The sequence below is a fragment of the Trachemys scripta genome, chromosome 4 (assembly GCF_013100865.1).
Source record: "Trachemys scripta elegans isolate TJP31775 chromosome 4, CAS_Tse_1.0, whole genome shotgun sequence".
Classification (NCBI taxonomy): Eukaryota; Metazoa; Chordata; order Testudines; family Emydidae; genus Trachemys; species Trachemys scripta.
Window position 1 is genome coordinate 42248450 of NC_048301.1, and position 23270 is coordinate 42271719.

The following is a 23270-nucleotide window of genomic DNA, read 5'->3' on the forward strand; positions in this document are numbered from 1 at the left end:
TCTACACTGAAGTGCTACTGGCGTTTAAGTGTAGATATAGCCTGAGACCCAGGAGGTAATTGTCCTGCTCTACTTGTCATTGCCGCAGTGCTTAATTTGTGCCAGGGCTTGCCAGGGCTGAGCACCGGCACCTCTAAGCTTGGCAGTTCATAGCTCCGGTACCTCTGGGCTGGCTGCATCAGTTATGAATGTAAAAAAATTGCTTGAGCCCCAGCACCTAATTGCTTGTGCCTTGGCACTTCTCTCATTAAAATTAAGCACTGCATTGGTGAGGCCTCAGCTGGAGTACTGTGTCCAGTTCTGGGCGCCACACTTTAGGAAAGATACAGACAAATTGGTGAGAGTCCATAGCAGAGGAACCTAAAAGACAAAAGGTTTAAAAAACCTGACCTATGAGGAAAGGTTAAAAAAAAATAGGCATGTTTAGTCTTAAGAAAAAATGACCTGGGGGAGGACCTGATAGTCTTCAAATATGTTAAGGACTGTTGTAAAGAGGACTGTGATCAACTGGGTTCTCAATGGCCATGATATGTGAGACAAGTAATGGGCTTCATCTGCAGCAAGGACGATTTAGATCAAATATTAGGAAAAACTTTCTAACTACAAGGGCAGTTTAAAAGCTCTGGAAGAGGTTTCCAAGAGAGGACATGGAACCCCCATCACTGGAGGTTTTTAAAAACAGGTTGGCCAGACACCTGTCAGGGATGGGCTATGTGGTCCTGCCACAGTGCAGGGGTTGGACTTGCTGAGCGCTCCAGGGCTTTTCCAGCCCCACATTTCTCTGATTCTGTCTGTCTCTCTCCTAGGGTCAGTCAGTTGTCGTCTAGGGGGCTTATTGCTCTATTTTATCACCTGGTCAGCTTCAACTTTTAACATTACCACACAGATAATGCCGCCCTCCACCACAAAGTCTCCAATCCCGTCCTCCACCCACAGGCTCTCCCTAATGCCCTGCTTCCTTTCCCCTGCTTTCTCCCATACCCGCCCCTGCGCTCCCCGACAAGCCCTCAGCCCCACGGCTTTGCCCTCCCCCCGAATCCCCCCAAAACATTACCCCCCCGCCCATTCCTCCTGTGCCATGGTCGCCCCCTCCCTCTCACGCAGGCAAGCCGGCGGCGGGTCACATGGTGCGGGGGGAGGGAGCGCGGCCTGTGGGACCCGGATCCGCCGCCATGCCGCTGCCTGTACCCGGCTGTCCTCGGCTCGGCCCAGCCCTGGGCCTGCTCCTGCTGCTCCTGCTGCTCCTGGGTCCGGCGCGGCCCATCTCCTTCCAGCTGCCGGGCAAGGCCCGCAAGTGCCTGCGCGAGGAGATCCACCGCGACACGCTGGTCACCGGCGAGTACGAGATCGGGGTCCCGCCGGGGGCGGCCAGCGGCCCGTCCGCCAATCTCAAGGTGCGGGGGGCGGCCGGGGCCCGGCGGGGCCGAGGGGCAGCCCCGACCTGTCCCCGTGGACAGAGTCCCGGCGGGGGAGCGGTTCCCCGGGTCAGGCCGGGCCTGCTCGGGTCGGGAAGCGGCGCGACTCGGCCCTGAGCTGAGCTCTGCGGGACCCACGGAAGGAAGTGCCCCCCCCCCCGCGACCCCATTGCCAAAGCCACGCCGGGAGGGGACCAGGCACAGGGCCCATTGCGGTTCACTCTGTGCACATGGCATGAGGGGTTTTTTTTTGAGGGGGGGAATGTATCACAGCCATAGGGCCACGTTGAGGTTCATTATGTGCACATGGCATATTGTGTGTGGGGGGGGATGTGTCACAGCCATAGGGCCACGTTGAGGTTCACTCTGTGCCATGGCACGGTGGGGTGGAGGGGTCACAGCCATAGAGCCCCCCAGTGTGCCATGTGCACAGAGTGAACCCCAATATGGCTCTATGGCTGTGGTCCGTCCCCCAGTGTGCCATGTGCACAGAGTGAACCCTGATGTGGATGTGTCACAGCCATGGAACCATGTCGGGGTTCACTCTGTGCACATGGCACGCTGGGGGAATGGGCCACAGCCATAGGGCCACATTGGGGTTCACTCAGTGCACATGGCATGTTTGGAGAATGTGTCACAGCCATAGGGCCACATTGAGGTTCACTCAGTGCACATGGCCATACTGGGGAAAGGCTGACAGCTTTAGGGATTCAGTCTGCACATGGCACACTGGGGGGGATGTGTCACAGCCATAGAGCCACGTTCAGGTTCACTCTGTACACATGGCACGCTGGGGGATGGGCCACAGCCGTAGAGCCACACTGGGGTTCACTCTGTGCACGTGGCACACTGGGGGATGGGTGACAGCCGTAGGGACATACCGAGGTTCACTCTGTGGAAATGGCACACTGGGAGGATTGGTCACACCCACAGGGCCACGTGCAGCTTGATCTCTGTGCACTGGGAGGAGAGTGACAGCAACAGTGATGCTGGGGTTCACTCTTCACATTGCACAGTGGGAATACAGATGGGAAGAGGGTTACAGTAACAGGGCCACACCAGGGCTCGCTCTCTGCATGTGGCACAGTGTGGCGGTATTGAGGAGAAGGTCATGGAGATAGCATTATGTGGAGACTATTCCTTTCTTGCTGTTGCCAGGGTGTTAGTGGCAGGTTTACTGAGGGGAGGGTGGCAGTTTGGCGCACTGGCGCTTGGAGGGCATTCTATGTGAGGAAGAAAGCACAGAGTGGAAGCACAAGGAGGACGCGAGAGGACGTGAAAGGGTTGTTGGAGCTGAGATTAAGGCCAAGCAGTGTGTGCACGAATAATACACATACACCATCCACGTGACAAACTGCCATTCTAATGCAGCTTTGACAGTATTGCTTGCATCCCACCCAATAACATGTCCTCTCTGGTGGCCCCTTCTAACTTCACTGTCACCTCCCACCCACCCGAGCAGTGGTGTCACCTTGTGAATCAGTTTGTCAGAGACACGCTTCTTCTTAAATGTGGAATTTTTCCCCCTAATTGTCCCTGCCTGAGGTCCAGAAGGCTTGAGAATTTGTGATAAACTTAAGTACAATATCTTATGAATCGTCAGGGCCAGAAAAAGAAGCATTATCCCAGTGGAAAGGGAAGATTCCCAGCTTCACAGTGAGGGACACAACATCTGCCTTGAACCCAGGAAGTTCCCAGGATATCAGCCCTTATGCTACTTTTATGTCTAGAAAGGCTCTTTTACATCATTTTTAATTTTATTAAATGTTAGGCTATGTCTAGACTTAAACTACAGGAACTGCACCGCTGTAGTACTTCCGTGTAGATGCTCACTACAATGATGGGAGGGGTTTTCAAGTCACTTTAATTAATCCACCTCCCTGAGAGGCCACAGTTCAGCTTGACTACGTCCCTCAGGGTTTTTCACACTCATGAGTGACTAGCTGGTTCAACCTCTCTTTTTAGGGCTGGTCTACACTGGGGGGGGGAGGGCGGGTCGCTGTAAGATACGCAACTTCAGCTACAGGAATAGCGTAGCTGAAGTCGACTTATCTTATTTCGACTTTCCTCGGATCCTCACGGCGCGGGATCGACGGCCGCGGCTCCCCCGTCGACTCCGCTACCGCCGCTCACCCTAGTAGAGTTCTGGAATTGATGGGAGTGCGTTCGGGGATCGATCTATCGCGTCTAGACAAGACGCGATAGATCGATCCCCAATAGATCGATTACTACTCTCGGCGGGTAGTCTGGACATATCCTTAGTGTAGGTCTGGCCTAAGCTCGCTCTCCCTCTCTGCCTCAGCTCTGTACATTCATTGCATTCTGGATTCATTGTAAGAAGGATGGATACACAGTGGCTTAAGCACTCAAATATTTCTGCAGTTGTTTTTCTGATAACACGTGGCATATATAAAGCTCATGGTGGTGTGGTGGATTATAGAGCCCCTTACGAGCAGAGTTTGTGCTTTGCAGCCTTTTCAGAACTGTGCTCTCTCCTCTGTTCTCACTCAGTGATCCAGTGTCTCCTGGTTCTTTGCTTGCCCGTCCTTTGTTCATCTGATTCCATTTCCTCTTCTGAGACTTATGTCTGCCACAGAAAGCCAGGTACCTGATGCAGCATTACTCTTGTGCCAGGGTTGCATTCTGGCTTTGCTGCCTTATGGGGCATTGAGGTTAGTATCACTGGAAAAGGGAAATGTGATTTATTTTATTAGAATGTTAAACAAGCTTGGGTTGAAAATTGTCCCCACCTCCTTGTAGCACTTCAGGCTTGGTAATAGTCTGTAACATTTCTTGTTCCCTTCCCTTGTCATGCAGGACTGCTGTGGCCAACACTTGTGTTCTAAAGATGCTAGGTTTGGGCTCCTTTTCTATTGGGTGTGTTTGTGCAGTGGGGGTAGGGGGATTTGCTTAGGACAGGATGTCTCCAGATGGCACCTTCCCCACAGCCTGGAAGGTCAGGTTGTCAGAGCAGCCTCCCAGCACTAGGTCACCAGGGTGTAGGAAGTTGGTAGTTACTGTGTGTTGTATTGAAGATGGTTTCTATCACCGAGCTGGGCCCTGTGTGTTTGTGAAATCCCAACACTAACAGTGGTACCCTCTGTTCCTGAGGAATCTGCACAATGCGCCAGCTGGCTGCAGAGTGGATGCTCTTGGGTGGATGACGTCCCGCTTGGGCCTGGTCACATGTGGCTGTCTCATTGTTTAAGCCGGCAGTGTGGGGAATTGATGGGCTGTTTGTCAAGACAGAGAACAATGCTTTGTCTGTAAGGGATGGCATTACTGTAAATAACGTTTGAACATTAAGAAGAATCCTTTTTGGGTTAGCCTGTCCTTCCACAAGAGTGTTGGCTGGGCTATAAGCTGCTTCTCCCCCACACCCAGCTAGATGGGTAATGTGTCTGGCTAAGTCTGAATAACGGGTATCCAATACCGATGGAAGCAGACAGCAGAGCTGCCACTGTCTAAAATGCTACTTCTGGGCACTCTGCTTCTTCTTAGCGTATGCGCAACGTGTCTCAGGTGACACATGATCAGGATTCATCACCGAATTTGGTCCGCTGGTCAGATCATTAGCTTCCCCGGCCCTGATTGGTTACTGATGTGGGGAGTGCGATTTGAACGCTTATGCACCCCACCCGACCCCGGCATTCTGCTCCTAGTGTTAGAGACAAGGCAAAAAGGGGTCAGGCCTGTGTACCACACAACCTCTTCTGTGGAAAGATAGCACTCAGAGCTTTCCCCAGAGTACAGCAGTGAGAATCCCAGTCAACTTTAAAAGTCAGTACTCCAAATACAAGGGACCCTTTAAAGTAGGTCCTTTTCTTTGTTTCCTTCACCGGACTCCAATGTGCAGACTCAATACAGTATCATCCTGAATAATTTGAATTTGGTTAATCATAGTTGTTCTGTGAATGGTATGCAGGGTAGGCTAAGCAAGAAGCTGACCGAGTGTACCTTGTAGTCTCTCTGCTGCCTGAATTAAGATGAAGCTCTGAATAGGAACTGCAGTACCAAAGCAGTGATTCACCTAGTCCAGCCTCCTGTCTCTGAAACTGACAAGTACCACATAGTTCCATGGAAGGTGCAAAAAACCCCATAATAGACAATTATGAAATAACCTGCCCACAGAGGAAGTTTCTTCCTAACCTCCTGCCAGTTATGGCTTATACTCTTTAGCATGAGAGTTTATGTCCCTTATTATTTTTAACTTGTCTAATGAACCTGGTTGTTCTCATTATCCATATAAATATCTGAACCTCTTGTGAATCCTACTAAGCTCTTGGCCTCAATGATATTCTCTGGCAGGGAGTTAATTAGATATTGTGTTAATAGAAAAAGTATTTCCTTTCAGTTGTAAATATGTTGCCTTTCCATTTCATTGACTGTTTTGTGTGTCTTTGTTGTGTTTTCTTATCTCCTCTATAAGTAGTCCCGAAAGTCTCAATGTCTTCATTTGGAATACTTTCTAGACCTCTCATCACCTCAGCACCCCTTTATTTCTGCTATGTCTTTTGAGATGGGGAAATCATCATATCTGAATAGCATTCCACATAAGGGCATACCATTGATTTATACAGTGGTGTTAAAACCTTCACTATATCAGTTGGCATATTTGTTTGCTGCCTTTTTTTTAGCACTGCTGCACACTGAGAAGAGGTTTTAGTTAAGCTGTACACGGTGATGTCTTTCCTGAGTGGCACTTGCCATTGTGCTGTCAATTAATGTAACTTTGTTAGAACCATCTCTAGATTTGACTAATCTAAATAATTTTGTGATAGTGCACAAATGAGCAGTTACTCCTTCTACGTATATAGTCCGTCTGATCTGCAGTCCTGCCTCTGAGCTGTGCTGTGAAGTGCCACTTCTACAGACCTTGGCACCCAAACATTGCCCAGCTCAGGGCATATTGACATTTGGATCTAATGGCGCACATATGCCCCTTCTGCAGTTCTGCTGCTGGAGAGTCCATTCTGTTTGTCCCTCGTTACCTGTCGCTGTAGGAGCCAGAGAATCTCTGTGCTTTGCTAAGCGTTGCTTTGGGAATTTACAATCCTAGCATGTAAGGAGAAACTAAGGAGGCAATGAACAAGGATTCAGGGAATTAGACAACTTAAATTAGTCTGTGTCCAGGATGTTTTAACTAAAAAACCAGTGAAATCAGATCTTAGAAGCCTGCTGTTTTTGCCAGCCTGGGGGAGGAGAGGAATTGAAATGGGGCAGATGGACACAAACTGTAGCAAACCCTAAAGAGGGCCCAGGAAGAGCCTGTTAAGTTTGTCCATGTGTCATTGAGGGACTGTGCTCCTGCCTGCGACTGTGCTTGAGCCACTCTCGCTGTCTGTCTCTCCTACAGATAACTGACTCAGCTGGACACATCCTCTACTCCAAGGAGGATGCCACTAAGGGCAAGTTCGCCTTCACTACTGAAGACTATGATATGTTCGAGGCTTGCTTCGAGAGCAAGCTCCCTGTGGGTGAGTGCAGAAAGCTGCTCCCAGCCCTCCCTCTTCCTTGCTCTCGGTGGAGTATGTTGGGTGAGGGGTCGGGGTGAAGCAATTTCAATGTCCAGTTTGCAAAGCACTTTGGGATTCTTCATGCTGAGAGGAATGGGCTCCTCTGGGATGAGGAGTTTCATGTTACTGGTGCAGAACAGCTGTCGCTTGCATTAGGGTTGGGGGTGAAACGATCCTTGTGGCTCATCTGCAGAGCACTATGGGATGCTTCAGGCCCAGGCACAAGAGGAATGGGGTCACCGACAGGGAATTGTGATGGTGACTGTAGGAGCAGGTGGGCATCCTAGAAGTGCTGTTCCCATGCTGCCTCTCCTCATATCCCAATTCTGGCAGCACAGAGTAGGCTGATACCCTTTTGTCCTCCCCATTTGCCCACTTCCTCCTCCTCCTCTTTGGTGGTAGAGTGTGGTCCCTTTCTTGGGTGCACCCTGTGGCAGCAGCCCTGGGCTGGGCTGGGAGCCCCTTCCCAGAGTGGTTGCAGCACCCTGCGATAGTTGCCTGTGGTTGCACAGGGTGTCCCTTCCTTTGAGTGATCCTTTGACAGAGGGAAGAGGAAGTGAGCCGGACGTCAGTCCTGTCCTTGTGCTGTAGGGACAGTTGCCTAATGAGCACTGGGGCTGCCATTTCCTGTGAGTGTGACGCATTTGCCACTCTCTCTGCTGAGTAGCTGGGATCAAGTTCACCCTAAAAACCGCAGGCATGTGGGTTCCAACCCCAATGTGGGGAAGGCTGATCTGATCCCTGGTGTAGCCTTACTTCGACTTGGGGTGCTCAGCTCTTCTCACAGTCTCTGCAACAGTTCCCCTCTTGTGATCCCATTCCTCTTATGCCTTATCCTATAGGATCCCAGAGAGCTTTGCTTCACTCCCACCCCCGACCTAAATGCAGGCACTTTGGCGTAGGATGAAGGAGCTGTTCTGCGCCAGGTTTAGGACTAGCTGAAATGGCAGACGCTAACCTAGCTTGGGGTTTGGTCAGGCTGTAGGTTGTAAAACTCTGATTCTTGTGCAATGCTGAAGATCCTGTGTCATGTTGCATTAGAATCAGGGTGTTATAACCAAAATCCTGACCAAATTAGAGCTTTGATTTTACTTCTCATTCAGGAGATGGCTCCTCCAGGAGCACAGTCCCCCATCGCTTTGGAGGCTTGAGTCTCTTGGAGTGGAAGGTCCTGGCTCCTCTGGAATGTCAGCTCTGGGGGAATTGATTGAATTTTGCTGAGCTAATTCAGTTGGCTAATTCTCCCTGCAGCCCTGTTAAGGGGTTTCCTACTGGACCCCTTTGGCATCTGTGAGCAGAGCAGTCGCAGCTGGGGTTGCAGCCAGGGAGGAGCTCATCACTAGCAGAGCTGTGGCTTTCCTGGGAGGGCAAGCTGGGCAGCAGGAACTGTTGGTGGAGAAAACGCAGAGCCGTTGGGCCAGGTGGGTTCTGAACAACTGGGATTTCTCAACCCCCCAGCCACAGAAATGGGGAAGAGGAAGTGAAAGGTGGCAGATCAGCTCCTTGTGCAGGGCCCCAGGATCTGGGACAGGGCAGCTTGCCAGACATGGGGATCTCTCCTAGCAACTCCTCTGAGTGTGGGTGGTGTACATCAGGCTGTTTCCCTCCTCCTTTATCCATTTGCCCTGCTCTGACAATTGCTGCGTTACAAGGCTCAGGTCAGAATTGCTATTAAGGCCAGTGTGGAGTACTAGCCACATTCCCCCCAGCAATAGAATAGCAGGAGCTGGATTCTCTGGGGGACTGGAGAATCACTTCACCACCAAAGCCTGGGGCAGCACCTTCCCTCTCTGCCTGGCACCCCGCGTTAGGAGCACAGAGACCCTGTCTGTCTGGAGCAGCCTGTTCTCTTCCTACCTTCCTTTTGGGGAGAACAGACCTTTAACAGCTTCGTCTGAGAGACACAGGTTAACTTGAATGTTTCCCCTTTGAGCTGGCACATTAGTAGTTGTGTGGACCCCGGTGAAGTTGCCCCAAACCCAGCTACTCTCTCCCCACTTCAGGGTAACTCCACCAGCTCTTCTGAAGTGGCCTGTGAAAGGCCCCATCTTCACAAAGGGCTTTGCAGGACCTGGGCAGAGTGAATCAGGACTCCCAGTCTCTAAAACCCCAGGATCACTGATTTTGCTTCACGTCTTGACACCACCAATTCCTCAGCTACAGGAGGGAGCAGGGAGTTTATTGAAGGTCCTTGGGACCCAATGGAAACCACCCTGGGCCCCAGGCCCAGCAGCCTCCCAGGGGATCACCATCTGGAAGCCCCTGAAAATGTTAACCCCTCACAGTGCCTGCTCCCCACCCCTATTGCACTCACCAGCTCTCTCACTCTTCCTGCTATTTGGTGGCTCTCCCCTCATCTCATGCTTCAAGGTTTGTTGTCCTGTCCACCAGGCTTCTCGCTCTCCTCACCTCAGCCTGAGGGTCCCCACCCCCCCCCCCCCCAACTTCTGTAATTTACATAATATGCAAAAAATCCCCCACTGATTTGCGTGCGTTGAAGACCCTTGTGTGGCTGTTGGCTGTAGCTCCCCACCCTCCCTCTCAGCCTCCAAATCTGTCTGCATGACATAAACAAAATGTATGGCAAATTGCTGAAATGTGAAACCACCAGGGTTTGCTGCGTATCATGGTGTCACTGGCAGATTATATTGGTTTTTAATTCTGTTTTAAGGATCTTTCCTCTCTGTGTGAATTATATTGACCAGTTTTTTAAACAAGAACTAGACAAAAAAAATTCCATCCTGTGCAATCATAAAGACCTTCCCCCCCCTCCCCAAATTTGAACCCCGGGCTTTCAGATCCACAGCAGAGACATCTCTCGCTTGAGCTAAAGGAATACATTATACTCAGCGTGGAACAGCCGCTAGAAGAGGGTGCAAGACACACATGTTGCCAGTGGGTTATACAACTTTTTTGTAGACAGCAGTAGAATGTTGGAGAATAGGAATCGTGGATTTTGTTCTCAGCTCTGGGAGGGAAGTGTTATCTAATGGTTAGAGCAGTGGTTGGTTAGAGGCAGGATAGCCAAACACCTCGCTTTGACACATTCATTCTGAAAGCCTGTGTAGCTGAGGAGAATAAAGCTTGTGCCCTCTGTTATATTAGAGATCTGGGATATTTTCCCAGCTCTGCCTGAAGTGACCTTGTGTAACTCTGCATTTAACTTATTTGTAAATTGGGGGAATGATCTGTGAGTATCTCCTAAGGAATCCTTGACTGTGCTTCCTGATAAGGACTCTGAAGTGCATAATCAGTAGAGGTGAGATTAGAACTGGTGGTGTCCAGGCACCTTCCTTTAGGTTACAGGGTATTTGGATCTCTCCTCTGCGAACACTTCCTAGTTGGGTGATGTGGTGGAACAGGCAGCGTGCTGTGGCTGAAATATGAGATGCCCTGGCAAATCCTGTGTACTTGTGATCTTTTTCCCCTGCCCTCACCCATATGTGGTAGTTGGCTGTAGCCCTGTATGCCTGTTGGCTTTAGGCTCCCCTGTTCTCCCCCAGCTTGTTTTTTGGCTGTCACTCTTCATATTTGCAATGACCTGCACCCTGGGGTGGCTGTTGTCTCTAGCGCTTGCTCTACTCATGTGTGTCTCTATCCTGTCTGCCGAGTGGAGGTGGCTGTGTCTCCTGCCTTGAGAAGCCCTATTCAAAGTCTGGGCACACTTTAACAGTCTTGGTGCCTGGCAGCGGCTTGTGTCCTGTGCGCTTAGTGCTCTTAGCTACAGCTTGTTCTCATTATCTCCGGGAGCCCTTCCATCAGCCAGGGTTCATTCAGAAGGTCCTGTGATTTTAAGCAGGACTATGCTGCCTTTGCATCTGGCTGGAGACTCGCTGGGGGAGGAGTGTTGTGAATCTCTCTCCAATGGGGGGGTTGGTGAGTTCCTGGCAGCCTGACAGCTGCACACAATGAATCCTTTCAATGCACTTCCAGGAACGGGGCGGATGCCGGACCAGCTCGTGATCCTGGACATGAAGCATGGAGTGGAAGCAAAGAACTATGAGGAGGTATGTCCCTTGCCTGCTGCCGGTACCTCAGAGCTCCTTCCTAGCAATCACGTGATGCTGTGTTTGGATCTGGGGCTTGCGATGGGAAACTGCTTTCCCAGACGTGATGACAGCCTATCTGCAGCTGGGAGCTTCCATTAGCGTCTCATGTGGTAGAGATGTAAAAAAAAACCTGCTGCTCTAATTCTGGGTGGGCCGAGGCCCAAGAGGTAAGTTTCTCAGCCAGCCAGCATGACTTGGTTTTGGGGTTTAGGTATTGGAGTCAATAACAGGCTGACACCAGTAGTTTCTGCTGCCCCAACAGCAGGGGGAATGCAAGGAAAAGGCAAAGCCTCCTAAATGTGAAGCTTTATAATTTCCATTCACAGCCACGAGAGATGCTGATCCGCAGCCTCCCCAGAGGGGGCAGCTGCCTTTCCAGGGACAATTGCAGTGTTGGCTTGAAGTGCTGAGGCATGCTGAGCAGTATGCAGGGAGGAAGATTGTGTCTCGCTGTCCTTTCTGCAGATGGGGCCCAGTTGTTGGTCCTGGACATGGGATACCAATTACCTGGGACAGTCACTAGCTGGTTTGGGGAGGGAGAGGGAAGTGAAGTTTGGTAGCTCTCTTGCAAACTGTTAACCAGGTTTTTTCTAAGCTTGTATTTTCTGGCTTTTGACCCCTGCAGGGCTGGTGCCTGGGAAGATCAGTCGTAAGCTGGGGAAAGCTCTTGTACGTGTTCAGTGGGAATAATAACTGAAAGCCACATGAAAGGATGTACCCGGGAAGCAGGAATGGTTCAGGGAGTAGAGTGGGCAGCAAATTAGGCAAGAGTTTGCAGTGTTAGATGGCAGCAAAAAGGGTCAGTGCAGTTCTGAAGTAGGTAGGTAAAGACCTCACATCCTGGAACAGCGAGGGGACAGGCCCTCTCTGTGCTCTGGGCTGACTGCACTTGGGACACTACAGCCAGTTCTGGGCATCTAGCATCCGGATATTAACAAATTATACTGAGCTCAGAGAAGAGAAAATAGGCATTGGTGGTAAATGTGTCTAGGTGGGGACTATAACAGGACTATAATTGTGTGTGTGTGTATTTGAAAGATTAAGTATTATTCCCATTTTACAGATGAAGAGTGGAGGCACAGAGGGGGGAAGGGACTTTCCAAAGGTCATTTAGGAAGCCTATAGCTGAGCCAAGAAAAGAATCTTGATCTCCCAAGTCTCAGCCTAATACCTCAAGTAAAGACCATCCTTTTCCCTGCTGGGAAGTGAGTTAGGCCGTGAACCTGATGTGCAGAGCTGAGCCGAGGCAGCACCTACAGAGAAAGCTGAAGGAGTTGCTCTCCAAGAAGCTTTTTGTCAAGTTACCCTGCAGGCTCCCCTTCTTCCACAAGCAGAAGTCACTGCCCCTCCTTTCTGTCCACGGTGGACAGTGCTGACTCGCTTTATCTACCTACAGGTCAGGTTCTGCTTCCAGAGATTAGGCATCGAGAAATAGACTCAGGCTAAGAGTCTGCCCCAGTGTTTCCACCCCATGGTGTCTGCTAGGCAGAGTGTGGGTGGGCCAGCATTCCTAATCACTCCCACGGGCAAAGCTTAGCATTAAGGCAAGAGGGAACCGTGCAACTGTCCTGTGTTTACTCAGTATACAGAATCCTCCTGCCACTCTGTGTCCCTCACTTGTTTTAGGAGAGTAACCAAAGGAAAAGAGACAAGGAGAGGTGCTAGCAGGAAATGTTTTTGTTTAGTCTAGCGAAGAGAAGACTGAGGGGGACATAACAGTTTTCAAGTACATCAAAGATTGTTATAAAGAGGAGGGTGATAAATTCTTCTACCTTATCCACGGAGAACAGGACAAGAAATAACGAGCTTAAATTGCAGCAAGGGAGATTTAGATTAGACATTAGGAAAACTCTCTAACTGTAAGAGTAGCTAAACATTGAAACAAGTTACTTAGCGATACTGTGGAATCCCCGTCATTGGTGGCCTTTAAGAATACGTTAGACAAATACCTGTCACGGATGGTCTAGGTAGTACTTAGTCCTACCATGAGTGCAGGGGACTGGACTAGAAGACCTATTGAGGTCCCTTCCAGTCCTACGATTCTAATATGTGAAAACAGGACCTCCAGACATGGGAAACTCCCTGATTCAGCAACTCCTATGCCCTATTGACTTTCCTTGGCCCAGAGAAAGGACCAGTGAAGAAGCTGGGTGTCCAGTACCTACACACATTTCTGGGGCCCCTTCTGCAGAAGAGGTCTTTCCTTTCTTGGCACTGCACATTACCTCCAAGTATTCACAACATAAGGAGATGAAGGGCTCGGTCATAGCTGGCAGAGGAAGGATTGCCCCCTAGTGTACAGTCTGTGAATTACATAGAGCTGGATTCAAAGGACTGTGCTACTGCCCCTCATGTTGAAATATGCTGCCAGTTGAGGCCTTCTGCAGAACTTCAGCTTTCAGTATCCCTCTAAGTGTGAATCAAATTAAATTCTTACCCCAAAGACAAGTGGCTGATTAAGACTTAGGGGGAGAGAGAAGGATGGATGGGCAGGGGTGGGGGTGGGGCTGAGGTCGTGCAGACAGATGCAAGTTCCTGTTATAGATGGGTAGCACCAGTGTAAAAAGTGATTGGCATTGGTGTGGCTTACTCCAATTTCAAACCAGGTAAGCTGCACTTGTACAAGTCATTTTCACAGCACAACTAGGTAGGAGTTTGCACCATTGCAAAAATCCCACGGTAGACAAGCCCTCAGAACACCCATGCTCGTTAATAATGGAATAGTGGCATGATGGCGGACAGGTGGGTGCCCTGGAAGCCCTGGGTATATTTGCAGCGGATTAACAGATCTCCCTTTAGTGCAGCTAAAGGAGACCTGTTAACCCCCTTCAGTCCTGCAAGTATGCAAAGGGGTGTTCAGGGCTTGGCCCAGTGAGAAGCTTAGGTTTTTCCCAGCAGAGCCTTCCCATTCGCCATCCTTCAGTTCTGGATGTGGAGAGCAACATCTTAGAGGAAGTCATCTTGAGTCTCTCTCACTTCTAGACTTGTTTCATCAGGTGCCTGACCAGAGATTTAGTCACTGAGGGTATGTTTACACTGCAGTAAAAAACCTGTGGCACTCAGTCTCAGAGCCTGGGTCAGTTGTCTCAGGGCTCCGGCTGCGGGGCTAAAACCTGCCGTGGAGAGGTTCATGCTTGGACTGGAGCCGGGGCTCTGAGACTCACCTTCCTTGTGGGGTTTTAGAGCTCGGGCTCTAGCCTGAGCTTGAAACTCTCCATTGCAATTTTTAGCCCCGCAGCCCGTGCCAGAGTCAATTAACCAGAGCTCTTGGCGCCTGGTGCCGCAGGTTTTTTATTGCAGTGTAAACGTGCCCAAAGCTACTAGGAAAGGTTGTGTGCTGTGGGCCCCTGTATGGGAAGGGGATTAATTGCGTAAAGCCCTTTACTGAAATGATCAATTAGCTAATGTTGGTCTGATTCTAAATATCTTTTTAAACCCATTCTCTCTTGCTGCTACTTTTTTTAAAGTCACTGTTTATAGAATTCCCAGGTTTGAGCTCCCCCTGTTGGCTGCACAAAAAACAGCTTGAGCAGAATACTATGTGCTGTCTGTTTTACTCCCGGGGGAATTCTGCACCTCTGCGCAAGCACAGAATTATTGTTCCCTGCAGATTTTACTTTCTTCCTGCAGAGTAGTTAATTCATGCACCCGTCCCAGGCAGCGGTCCTACATGGGTGCATCTGTCTTGGGCGTCGGGAGCAGCTGGGGGAGACACAAAACATTGCTTCAGGGGGCTGGGTGTGAGTGCAAGACTCTGTCCCTCTTGCTCGGTATCGTGGTGTGCCCAGAGTGAGGGAGTGGCAGGGCTGAGGATGCCTCAGCCAGTGGGTCCTACCATGTATTGGGGTCCAGTTGGGCTAGAGGAGAGAGAAAGGACTTCCCTTTCCCTTGCATGGGCCTTTGTGGAGCCAGGGTTGGGTCAGACCCACCTGCAGGGCATCCAGAACGCCCCCCCCCCCCCCCCCCACACACACACACCCCTACCTTCCCATCAAGCCCCACCCTTCTGCATCCAGACACCCAGACCATCCCCTGCTGAGCCCCTCGCACTTGAACCCCCCACCTGCCTGCACTACCCTGCTGATGGACCTCCCTGCTGAGCTCCCTGCACCTAACCCCACCCTTCCCCCTGCCAAGCCCCATGCTCCCCACTCCCAGACATTCCTTGCTGAGCCCCCACCCCCCTCCCCCCCCCCCCCCCCCCCGAGTCCTGTTCTCCCTGCACCTGGAACCCCCACTGAGTCCCTGTGTATCAAGATTGCACCTGGAATCTCCTCCCTCCAACCCCCCATTGAGCTGGCCACACTCAGATTGCTCCCCACAGAACACTCTGACCCCACACCTGGTTCCCCCACACTAACCCTTCCACGCTTGGCTCCTGGCAGGCTGAGCTGGCTTGCCCCACACCTGGTTTGTGGGGGCAGATCTGGGTGTGCGTGAGAGAGTGTCCCTCTCACTTGCTAATGCATGCACCTGGCCCAGAGGGACAGGGCCCTGGGGTGGGGCAGCCCTGGCCCTTGCGTTATGTTAGGGTGCAGCCCCACTGCCAAGTCCATGTCCCAAAGGGGGCGCGGGTGGCAGGGTGATCTCCTACCTCTGCAGCCAGTGGGGTGCGCTCCCCACTGCCATGCTGTAGCCTCCACTCCCATTGCACTTCTAATCTATTGTCTTCATTTCTAGTCCAGTGATTGTACAATGACATGCTGAGTACTATGCTAGATATTAGCTATGCCATTCACTAACGCCCCAGTCTGGCAAAGCATTTGTTTCAATGGGGATACTCACGCTGTGGAGTGTTCATCACACAGTGACTCAATTACTTGCAGAAACAAATAGTATTCATGAGGGAATTCTGTGCCAAAAAATCAAGAATTCTGCAAAATTCTGCATATTTTATTTTGTCAAAATAACACAATATAATCACGCCATTTCAATTTTGGTAATGTATTTCAAAATACCTGTCAGCAAGTATGTCTTTAACAATACAGACAACAAAAAAGATTCAAGGACATTTTTTTGACAAATCGATTCCTTACTAGATATATTAGCACATCTATATGGCGCCACAGAGCAGATGGCAATACTAATAATGGTGAATTCGGGGCAGGAACCTGTGTTACTGCTACACTAGGGTGGAGAATTTAAATGTAGCAATGGCAAGAAATGTAATCTGCTTTCAAGCCAGAGCTGATTGATTTAAATCACTGATTTTAATCATTATTTACATTAGCAGGAAACCTTGATTTAAATCATCAATTTTAATCATGTTTTGCATTTTTACTTTTTAGTGATTTTTCCTAAAGAAAGGTTGATTCTCATTGATTGATAACCATTAGAACATGTTGGTTTTCCAATAAATATAGACTTTACACTAAATTTGGTGGTACTTTTTGCTAATCAGGAAGGATACATTGTATTTATACATGGGTTTAAGCAATTATTTTATAGCTGAACTTATATTTATTTGGATTCTTGATTTTTACATTTTTATTATGTTAGAAAATGAATGATGCGTTTCTGATTTCCTAGATGATGATTAATTTTTTATTTCTAATTTGTCCAACTTTATTTGGATAAAAATTCAAATTCAGTTAAAAATGCACAGACAGCATTTTTTTTTTATTTAACTAAAAATATTTTACATGTGCTGAGTACATAAGAAAAAAGTTTATCAAGATATGTGTTGCATTTAAATCTACCGTATATACTCGATCATAAGCCGGTTCGTTTATAAGCCAACCTCCCCCCAAGATGGATAAGTAAAAATGGAAAATGTTTATGACCCGTTCATAAGCCGACACTATAATTCAGGGGTCAACAAACTTTGGCTCTCGGGCCATCAGGATAAGCTGCTGGCAGGCCGAGGTGGTTTGTTTACCTCGAGTGTCCGCAGGCACGAAGGTAAACCTAAGTAAACAAAGTGTCCCGGTGTGCCAGCTGCTTACCTTGACGGGCCGGGACAGCAACTGGTGGGGAAATTTTTATCGGGGGAGAAGCTGGGGGTCAGGGGAGTAACCCCTGTGACCACCCCCCACATGACCCCCCCCCCAGTCCAGGACCCCCACACTCTCCCCATCCATCCCTTCCTACCTTATCTGGGGAGGGCCAGGGGAGGATGTCTCTGACCTGGCTGGAGCTGCTCTGGCAGGCTGGGCAGCACAGCAGCAGCCTGCTATGGCGGGCTGGGCCGGGCGGCGCGGCCACAGCATGTTCCAGCGGGCTGGGCCGGGCGGCGCGGCCACAGCCTACTCTGGGGGAAAGGACTGAGCAGCATAGCTGCAGCCTGCCAGCCCCGGAGCTGCAGCTGCTTCGGAGGCTGGGGGGAGAGCAGCGTGGCCAGAAGCTGAGAGACTCTGGCCCCACCTCTTCCCTTCTGGCTCTGCTGGCTGTGCTGCCTCTCCTTGTTCCCTCTGTTGGGGGGAGGGGCTGTGTCCCACCTCTCCCTCTCTATACCTGTTCATAAGCCGACCCCCTTCTATGGTGCTTCCATTTTTTACTAAAAAAATTCGGCTTATGAACGAGTATATACGGTAACTAATTTATTAAACAAAGGCAGATGAAATTCAACAAAATGGCAGATTAAATTCAATATTGATAAATGCAAAGTAATGCACATTGGAAAACATAATCCTAACTATACATATACAATGATGGGGTCTAAATTAGCTGTTACCACTCAAGAAAGAGATTTTGGAGTCATTGTGGATAGTTCTCTGAAATCATCCACTCAATATGCAGCGGCAGTCAAAAAAGGGAACAGAATATTGGGAATCATCAAGAAAGGGATATATAATAAGACAGAAAATATCATATTGCCTCTATATGATATATGATCTATTGCCTTTTACGCCCACACCTTGAACACTGCATGCAGATGTGGTTGCCCCATCTCAAAAAAGATATATTGGAATGGGAAAAGGTTCAGAAAAGAGCAACAAAAATGATTAGGGGTATGGAACGGCTTCCGTATGAGGGGAGATTAACAAGATTGGGACTTTTCAGCTTGGAAAAGAGGCGACTAAGGGGGGATATGATAGAGGTCTATAAAATCATGAGTGGTAAAGAGAAATTAAATAAGGAAGTGTTATTTACTCCTTCTCATAATACAAGAACAAGGGGCCACCAAATGAAATTAATATGTAGCAGGTTTAAAACAAACACAAGAAAGTATTTTTTCATGCAACACACTGTCAACCTCTGGAACTCCTTGCCCAGAGGGTGTTGTGAAGGCCAATACTACAATGGGGTTCAAAAGGGAGCTAGATAGATTCATGGAAGATGGGTACATAATGGCTATTAGCCTGGATGGGCAGGAATGGTGTTCCGAGCCTCTGTTTGCCAGAAGCTGGGATTGGGTGACAGGGCGTGTATCACTTGATGATAACCTGTCTGTTCATTCCTTTTGGGGCACCTGCCATTGGCCACTGTCAGAGGACAGGATACTGACTTGATGGACCTTTGGTCTGACCCCGTATGGCCGTTCTTATGTAAGGAAATATCTGTAGTTAATAAATTGAGGTGATTTTTTCTGGTCACCGTGTCCTTCAGGATATTAGAACTAGTAGATCTCACCTCTCATGCCTATAGATGAAAGAGGGGAAACTAGTTTTTCTGCTCTTTTGACTCCTATTGGTTTCTTAACTTTTAATGAGTTAGTCATTCACCTGAACTAGGTGAATGAACTGAAATGAAGAAAATATTCTCTCTGCACCTGCAGAAGAGGCTACTGCTGTCAAAAGCTGACTCCAAGTGCTTAGCCAGTAACTTCAATAAGTTCAGTGGTTTGATTTTTTTTTTTTTTAAAGTTGGCACCAGACATATTACTTAATATTATTTATTTAATTTAAATTATTTTAATAGATTAGAATAACTTCAGGTCTTAATATAGGTTATCATAATTTATAATTGAATTTTAAATAGTTGTATTTTTAAAAATAAACCTGTATTTACTTTTTTTTTAAATCAGATTTAAATTTTAAAAATCTGAATTTTTTTATTTAAAAAACATAAACAATTTTTTATCCACCCCTGTTCTCAGCAGCCCCTGTCTACGTCATGTTCACATATTGTGTGTGCTCATGTTTATGCTTAGATTTAAATGCAATGTAGTCAAGTTATGGTGCTTCTGGGAAGGGGAACTTAGAACTTTCTGACTTGGTGTGTTTACATTTTCAACCCTGAAGTTGTTGCAGTACCAAAGTGGGCTTTGTAACTGAATTTCCTGTGTTTTTTTTTTTTTCCTACCTTTCCTGTGGCATGTGGGGAGGGCCTGAGTGCAGGCCTTTGGCATGGAGTTATCACACCACCCACACAAGAACATGTAACTTTTCTTGTAACTTTCAGCCATGTGGCAGACTCCTCCAGCCCAAACCCCAGAAACCAATTCTGAATGAACGAGAACTAGGGAGAGTCAGAAGGGAATGTGTTTAAATACGTGAACGCATGAGCACGCATTCTATGCTCCTGCTGTGAGCAGGAGCAGCTATAGATGTCTTGCTAGGAGTGGGTGGGGTAGATGGAATAACAGTGTGGAGAACCTCGCTATTGTGGAGTTACCTTTGGTTTTCTGGCCTGCAGAGGGCACTGTCCTAAGGGAGAGATGCCCCAGATCTGGCCATGTGGGGATGAATAATGGGCTCAGGCTGGTTGCCTAGGCCCATGTAAGAGCTGCTGCTTCTAGCTCAGTGACTCACTGATTATCCCCTTAACAGATTGCTAAAGTGGAGAAGTTGAAGCCCCTGGAAGTGGAACTGCGGCGCCTGGAGGACCTCTCTGAGTCCATTGTTAATGACTTTGCTTACATGAAGAAGCGAGAGGAGGAGATGCGGGACACCAATGGTAAGAGTTCATATACTCCCAGGGAGGACTGCAGCTGTAAGATCTATATTCTCACTACGTCTGGGTTAATGGGACAGAATTTGGAGATTAGGCAATTACAGCTGTCACTGTCTGTTCTGTACACTGTCAAGAGACCTTTAAACTTCTGGGAGGGGGACGCTCAACCAGCCCTTTCTAGAAGTCAGTTCCTTTCCTCCCACACAATACTCATGATTCTGCCATGGGAAAATAGCCTCATGTTGGTGCTGCATCTGCTCAGCCCCCAGTTCCCTCCTCCTCACCCTCAAATCTCCTAAAATTTCACCATTGAAGTTCTGCAGGGCTGAGGGAAGATGATTTCTGGGAGACCTTCCCCTCAAGAGGATCCTCTATCCTGACTCTGGGCATCAGAGCTTCTTTGTATGGGTTTGTCTGTTTCAGAGTCAACCAACATCCGGGTCCTGTACTTCAGCATCTTCTCCATGTTCTGTCTCATCGGACTGGCTACCTGGCAGGTCTTCTATCTGCGTCGCTTCTTCAAGGCCAAGAAGCTGATTGAGTAAAGGGGTAATTCCCCTTCCCCTCCTCTCAAACCCAGCTGGACACCGCTGGGACCCAGCCATGGCCCTCCAGAGCCATCTTGCAGATGATACATGCTGAGTGGAGGTTTTCTTCAGGAACTGTCCCTTAAGAGGGGAGGGGAGTATAAGCACTGGAGACTACAAAGGGGCTTCTGACCTCCTGGTGGGGGCGGGGGAGGTTGTGGTGGGTTTGGGGACTCCTAAAGCAGTGATGAAATAAAATTTGTTTCTGTGACAGCTGCAGTTGGTTTTGCAGGCTGTCTTTTCTCCTTTTATATTCTAAGCTTGGTGTCTCCCACCTGTCTGTGACCATTGCGTTACTCTGAGCAACTTGAACCGGCTATGCTCATTAGGTGCCATGCAGCTAGAATTTGGGGAGGGGGAACTCCGAAGTTCTGGAACCCAACCCAATGCAAACAGAACTTGGTGCAAAGTGACGGGTTGCAGTGCTAGCAGGGAGGGGGCACTGAATTTTAGCCTCTGTCATAGACCTTGGTGTTTCTCCCTGTGGGAGATGGAATCTTTGCGATGATGGGTCAATGCATTCAGGCAGATAAGAGTTGGGTTTGGAGGATGGGGGGCTAACAGGCTCTGCAAGATGTTGCTGAGCCTGAAGAGAAACCTGCCTGACTCAAACAAGCTGTTGAAAGTCAGCCCCACCCTGTCCCCACATATTTGTCTTGGATTTGCTTCTCTTTCTGAAACGATGCAGCAGTTCCCTGAAAGCGCTGTGGTCACTGAGGGACCTTTGTGTGGAGGCAGAAGGCCTTGCTCAGATTCAGATTTGCAGTGCATGCTTGGGCCCATCTTTGGAATGGGAGCATGGTAGGTTGGGAACTTTGTGAGGGCCTCTTCTCATCTGACTCTGTTAGAGTTAATGCCAAGTGTAGCTGGCTGGACCCTCATTCCCTGTACATGACATGCCCCGCTTTGAGTTCTGGGGATGTGTGGGGCGCCCTACAGACTGGCATTCAGAGGAGCCGAGGGAGTGCAGATGAAGTGGAGTACAGTACACAATGGGAACACGGATATGCCCCTTCTGAGGTCTCTGAGTTGACGAGCGCATGTGACAATTGCAGAAATGTCTTGGGGACTCCCCTAAACTGGTGAGAGTAGCTGTGCTGTATGTAGTGAGAGGCCCTCTGTAGTCCTACTGCCTCTAGCACGGTGTTGGATTAAACAGGCCAGGTAGGTTCATTTTCTGGACTTATCCCACAAGGGTTTCTGGGCAGAATGATGAAAATTCTTTCACCTTCCCTTAGAGCAAAAAGACCATCAGGGCCTAGCCCCTGGTCACACATCCCTCGTCCTTCCAGCCCAGAGGTCTCCCTGCCATTCAGACAAAGCAGCATTTGTGTTTTCTGAAATTACGTTGGGAAATGTTTTTCTAGTCTGAATTTATCCTGCTATTAAAAAAAAAAAGCCCAGAGGCAGCCAGGAAGGAAGAGGAGAAAATTGAAAGCAAGACCCTCCATTGTCTTCTAAATCCATTAGACAAGTCGGAGTTTTGTATCATTTGTCCTGAAATTTTGTATCTTTTTAGGTTTTTTGCTCTTTCCTCACTAGCCCTCCTCCCCCATCCCCACCTACAAGATCCTGACCTCGTTAGTTCTACCTGCAAGTGCCCAAGCTGCTTTTAATTTCTGCTTTTTTAACAGCTCTGTTCAGAACCCAGGGCCCACCTGCTTTATCCCTTTAAGCACTGGGAAGCTGTTACAACACCACAGCAGCGATGTCTCAGGATGGGACTGAGCTAGAAGAGATAGTTACAGGTAATTTAGCTTCCCACAGTCTGAAGCCTGTAGCAGATCTGCTAAGGCTTAAAAAAGTTGAGAATGAAAAGAATGTTTGGAGGCGCTTCTCCTGTCTCTGCTTTTGCTCACCCCTTCGCTAAGTTGGCACACTGAGATCTCTTACATAAATGAGGTTGTGAGGCTAGCATTACATCCGGGTGACTGTTGCTCTGTAGTTACATTGAAGTTGCTCAGCCTCTGTCTCTGCTCTTAGTTCTTGTATGGGGACTGGGGAACAGACCTGGGGAACTTGTATAGAATTGCCTGTAATTACTGGTCTGGGGATTTTGTCATTTTTCTCAAATAAAGTTTCCTTTGGAAAAATAACCCTCCTGAATTGTGTGACTCTTGTCCTCTTCAGGCCATATTCCCACTAACTGCTTCTCCTTGCACTCCTGACTGCAGGCACGCTAACCAGGGAAATCTCAGCACTTAAAGGAGATTTGTAATTTCCTCCACTCTAACCTCAGTAACTGCTTGTAAATTAAATTTGTAAATTCTAAAGAATGTAAGTGAATTCTGGGCTGCTGAAAGGAGTTATGTTGATAGGCCTGGAGATTGCAGGCCTTCAGTTTGCAGAACAGGTACAGCACAGGCATCAGCAGGACAAACAGCACTCAGACTGACCTAGAAGGACCACCTCTAACAGGGAGAGTGTCTCTGGTTCATTAAATCGTTGCCCTCTCTGCTAACTATGCCATCTGATCATGTAGGGGCCATCTTTTGTGAAGCAACTGGACTGAGATCATCAAATGATTTCACCAAATAACTCTCAGCTGGTAACTGACATGGGCTGGTGCTCTGGAGATGAAAGGCTCCGTATCTCATTGTCGGTTCCCCGTGACATACAGTCCAAGTTAATTCCTATTCATTAAGAGAAATGGGGTAGCTTTAGGTCTGTTCTACAGAGGGAACTTTAAATCTCAAACATGGGTTTGCCCCATGTGAGTGACAAATATGCACTGATTGGAGTGACTACTAGGCAATTTCCTTATTGTATGCAGGCAGTGTCCCCTGTTGTGCTCCTGTACCTCTTGCTGGGAGATGCTGGAACTATAGTACTGGAAGCGAGCACCCGTTCCTGCACCATTTCTCCAGG

At 48.8% G+C, this 23270-nt stretch overlaps 1 protein-coding gene across 1 annotated transcript; it reads left to right on the top strand.

The window, feature by feature from the left end:
• Window positions 1-1086: 1086 nt before the first annotated feature.
• TMED10 (transmembrane p24 trafficking protein 10) lies at window positions 1087-22498 on the top strand. The gene is made up of 5 exons (XM_034768500.1): window positions 1087-1394; window positions 6772-6892; window positions 10865-10938; window positions 19692-19818; window positions 20239-22498. Exons 1-5 carry the CDS (start codon window positions 1125-1127, stop codon window positions 20358-20360), a joined length of 714 nt encoding a protein of 237 aa, XP_034624391.1. The 5' UTR covers window positions 1087-1124; the 3' UTR covers window positions 20361-22498.
• Window positions 22499-23270: the final 772 nt, after the last annotated feature.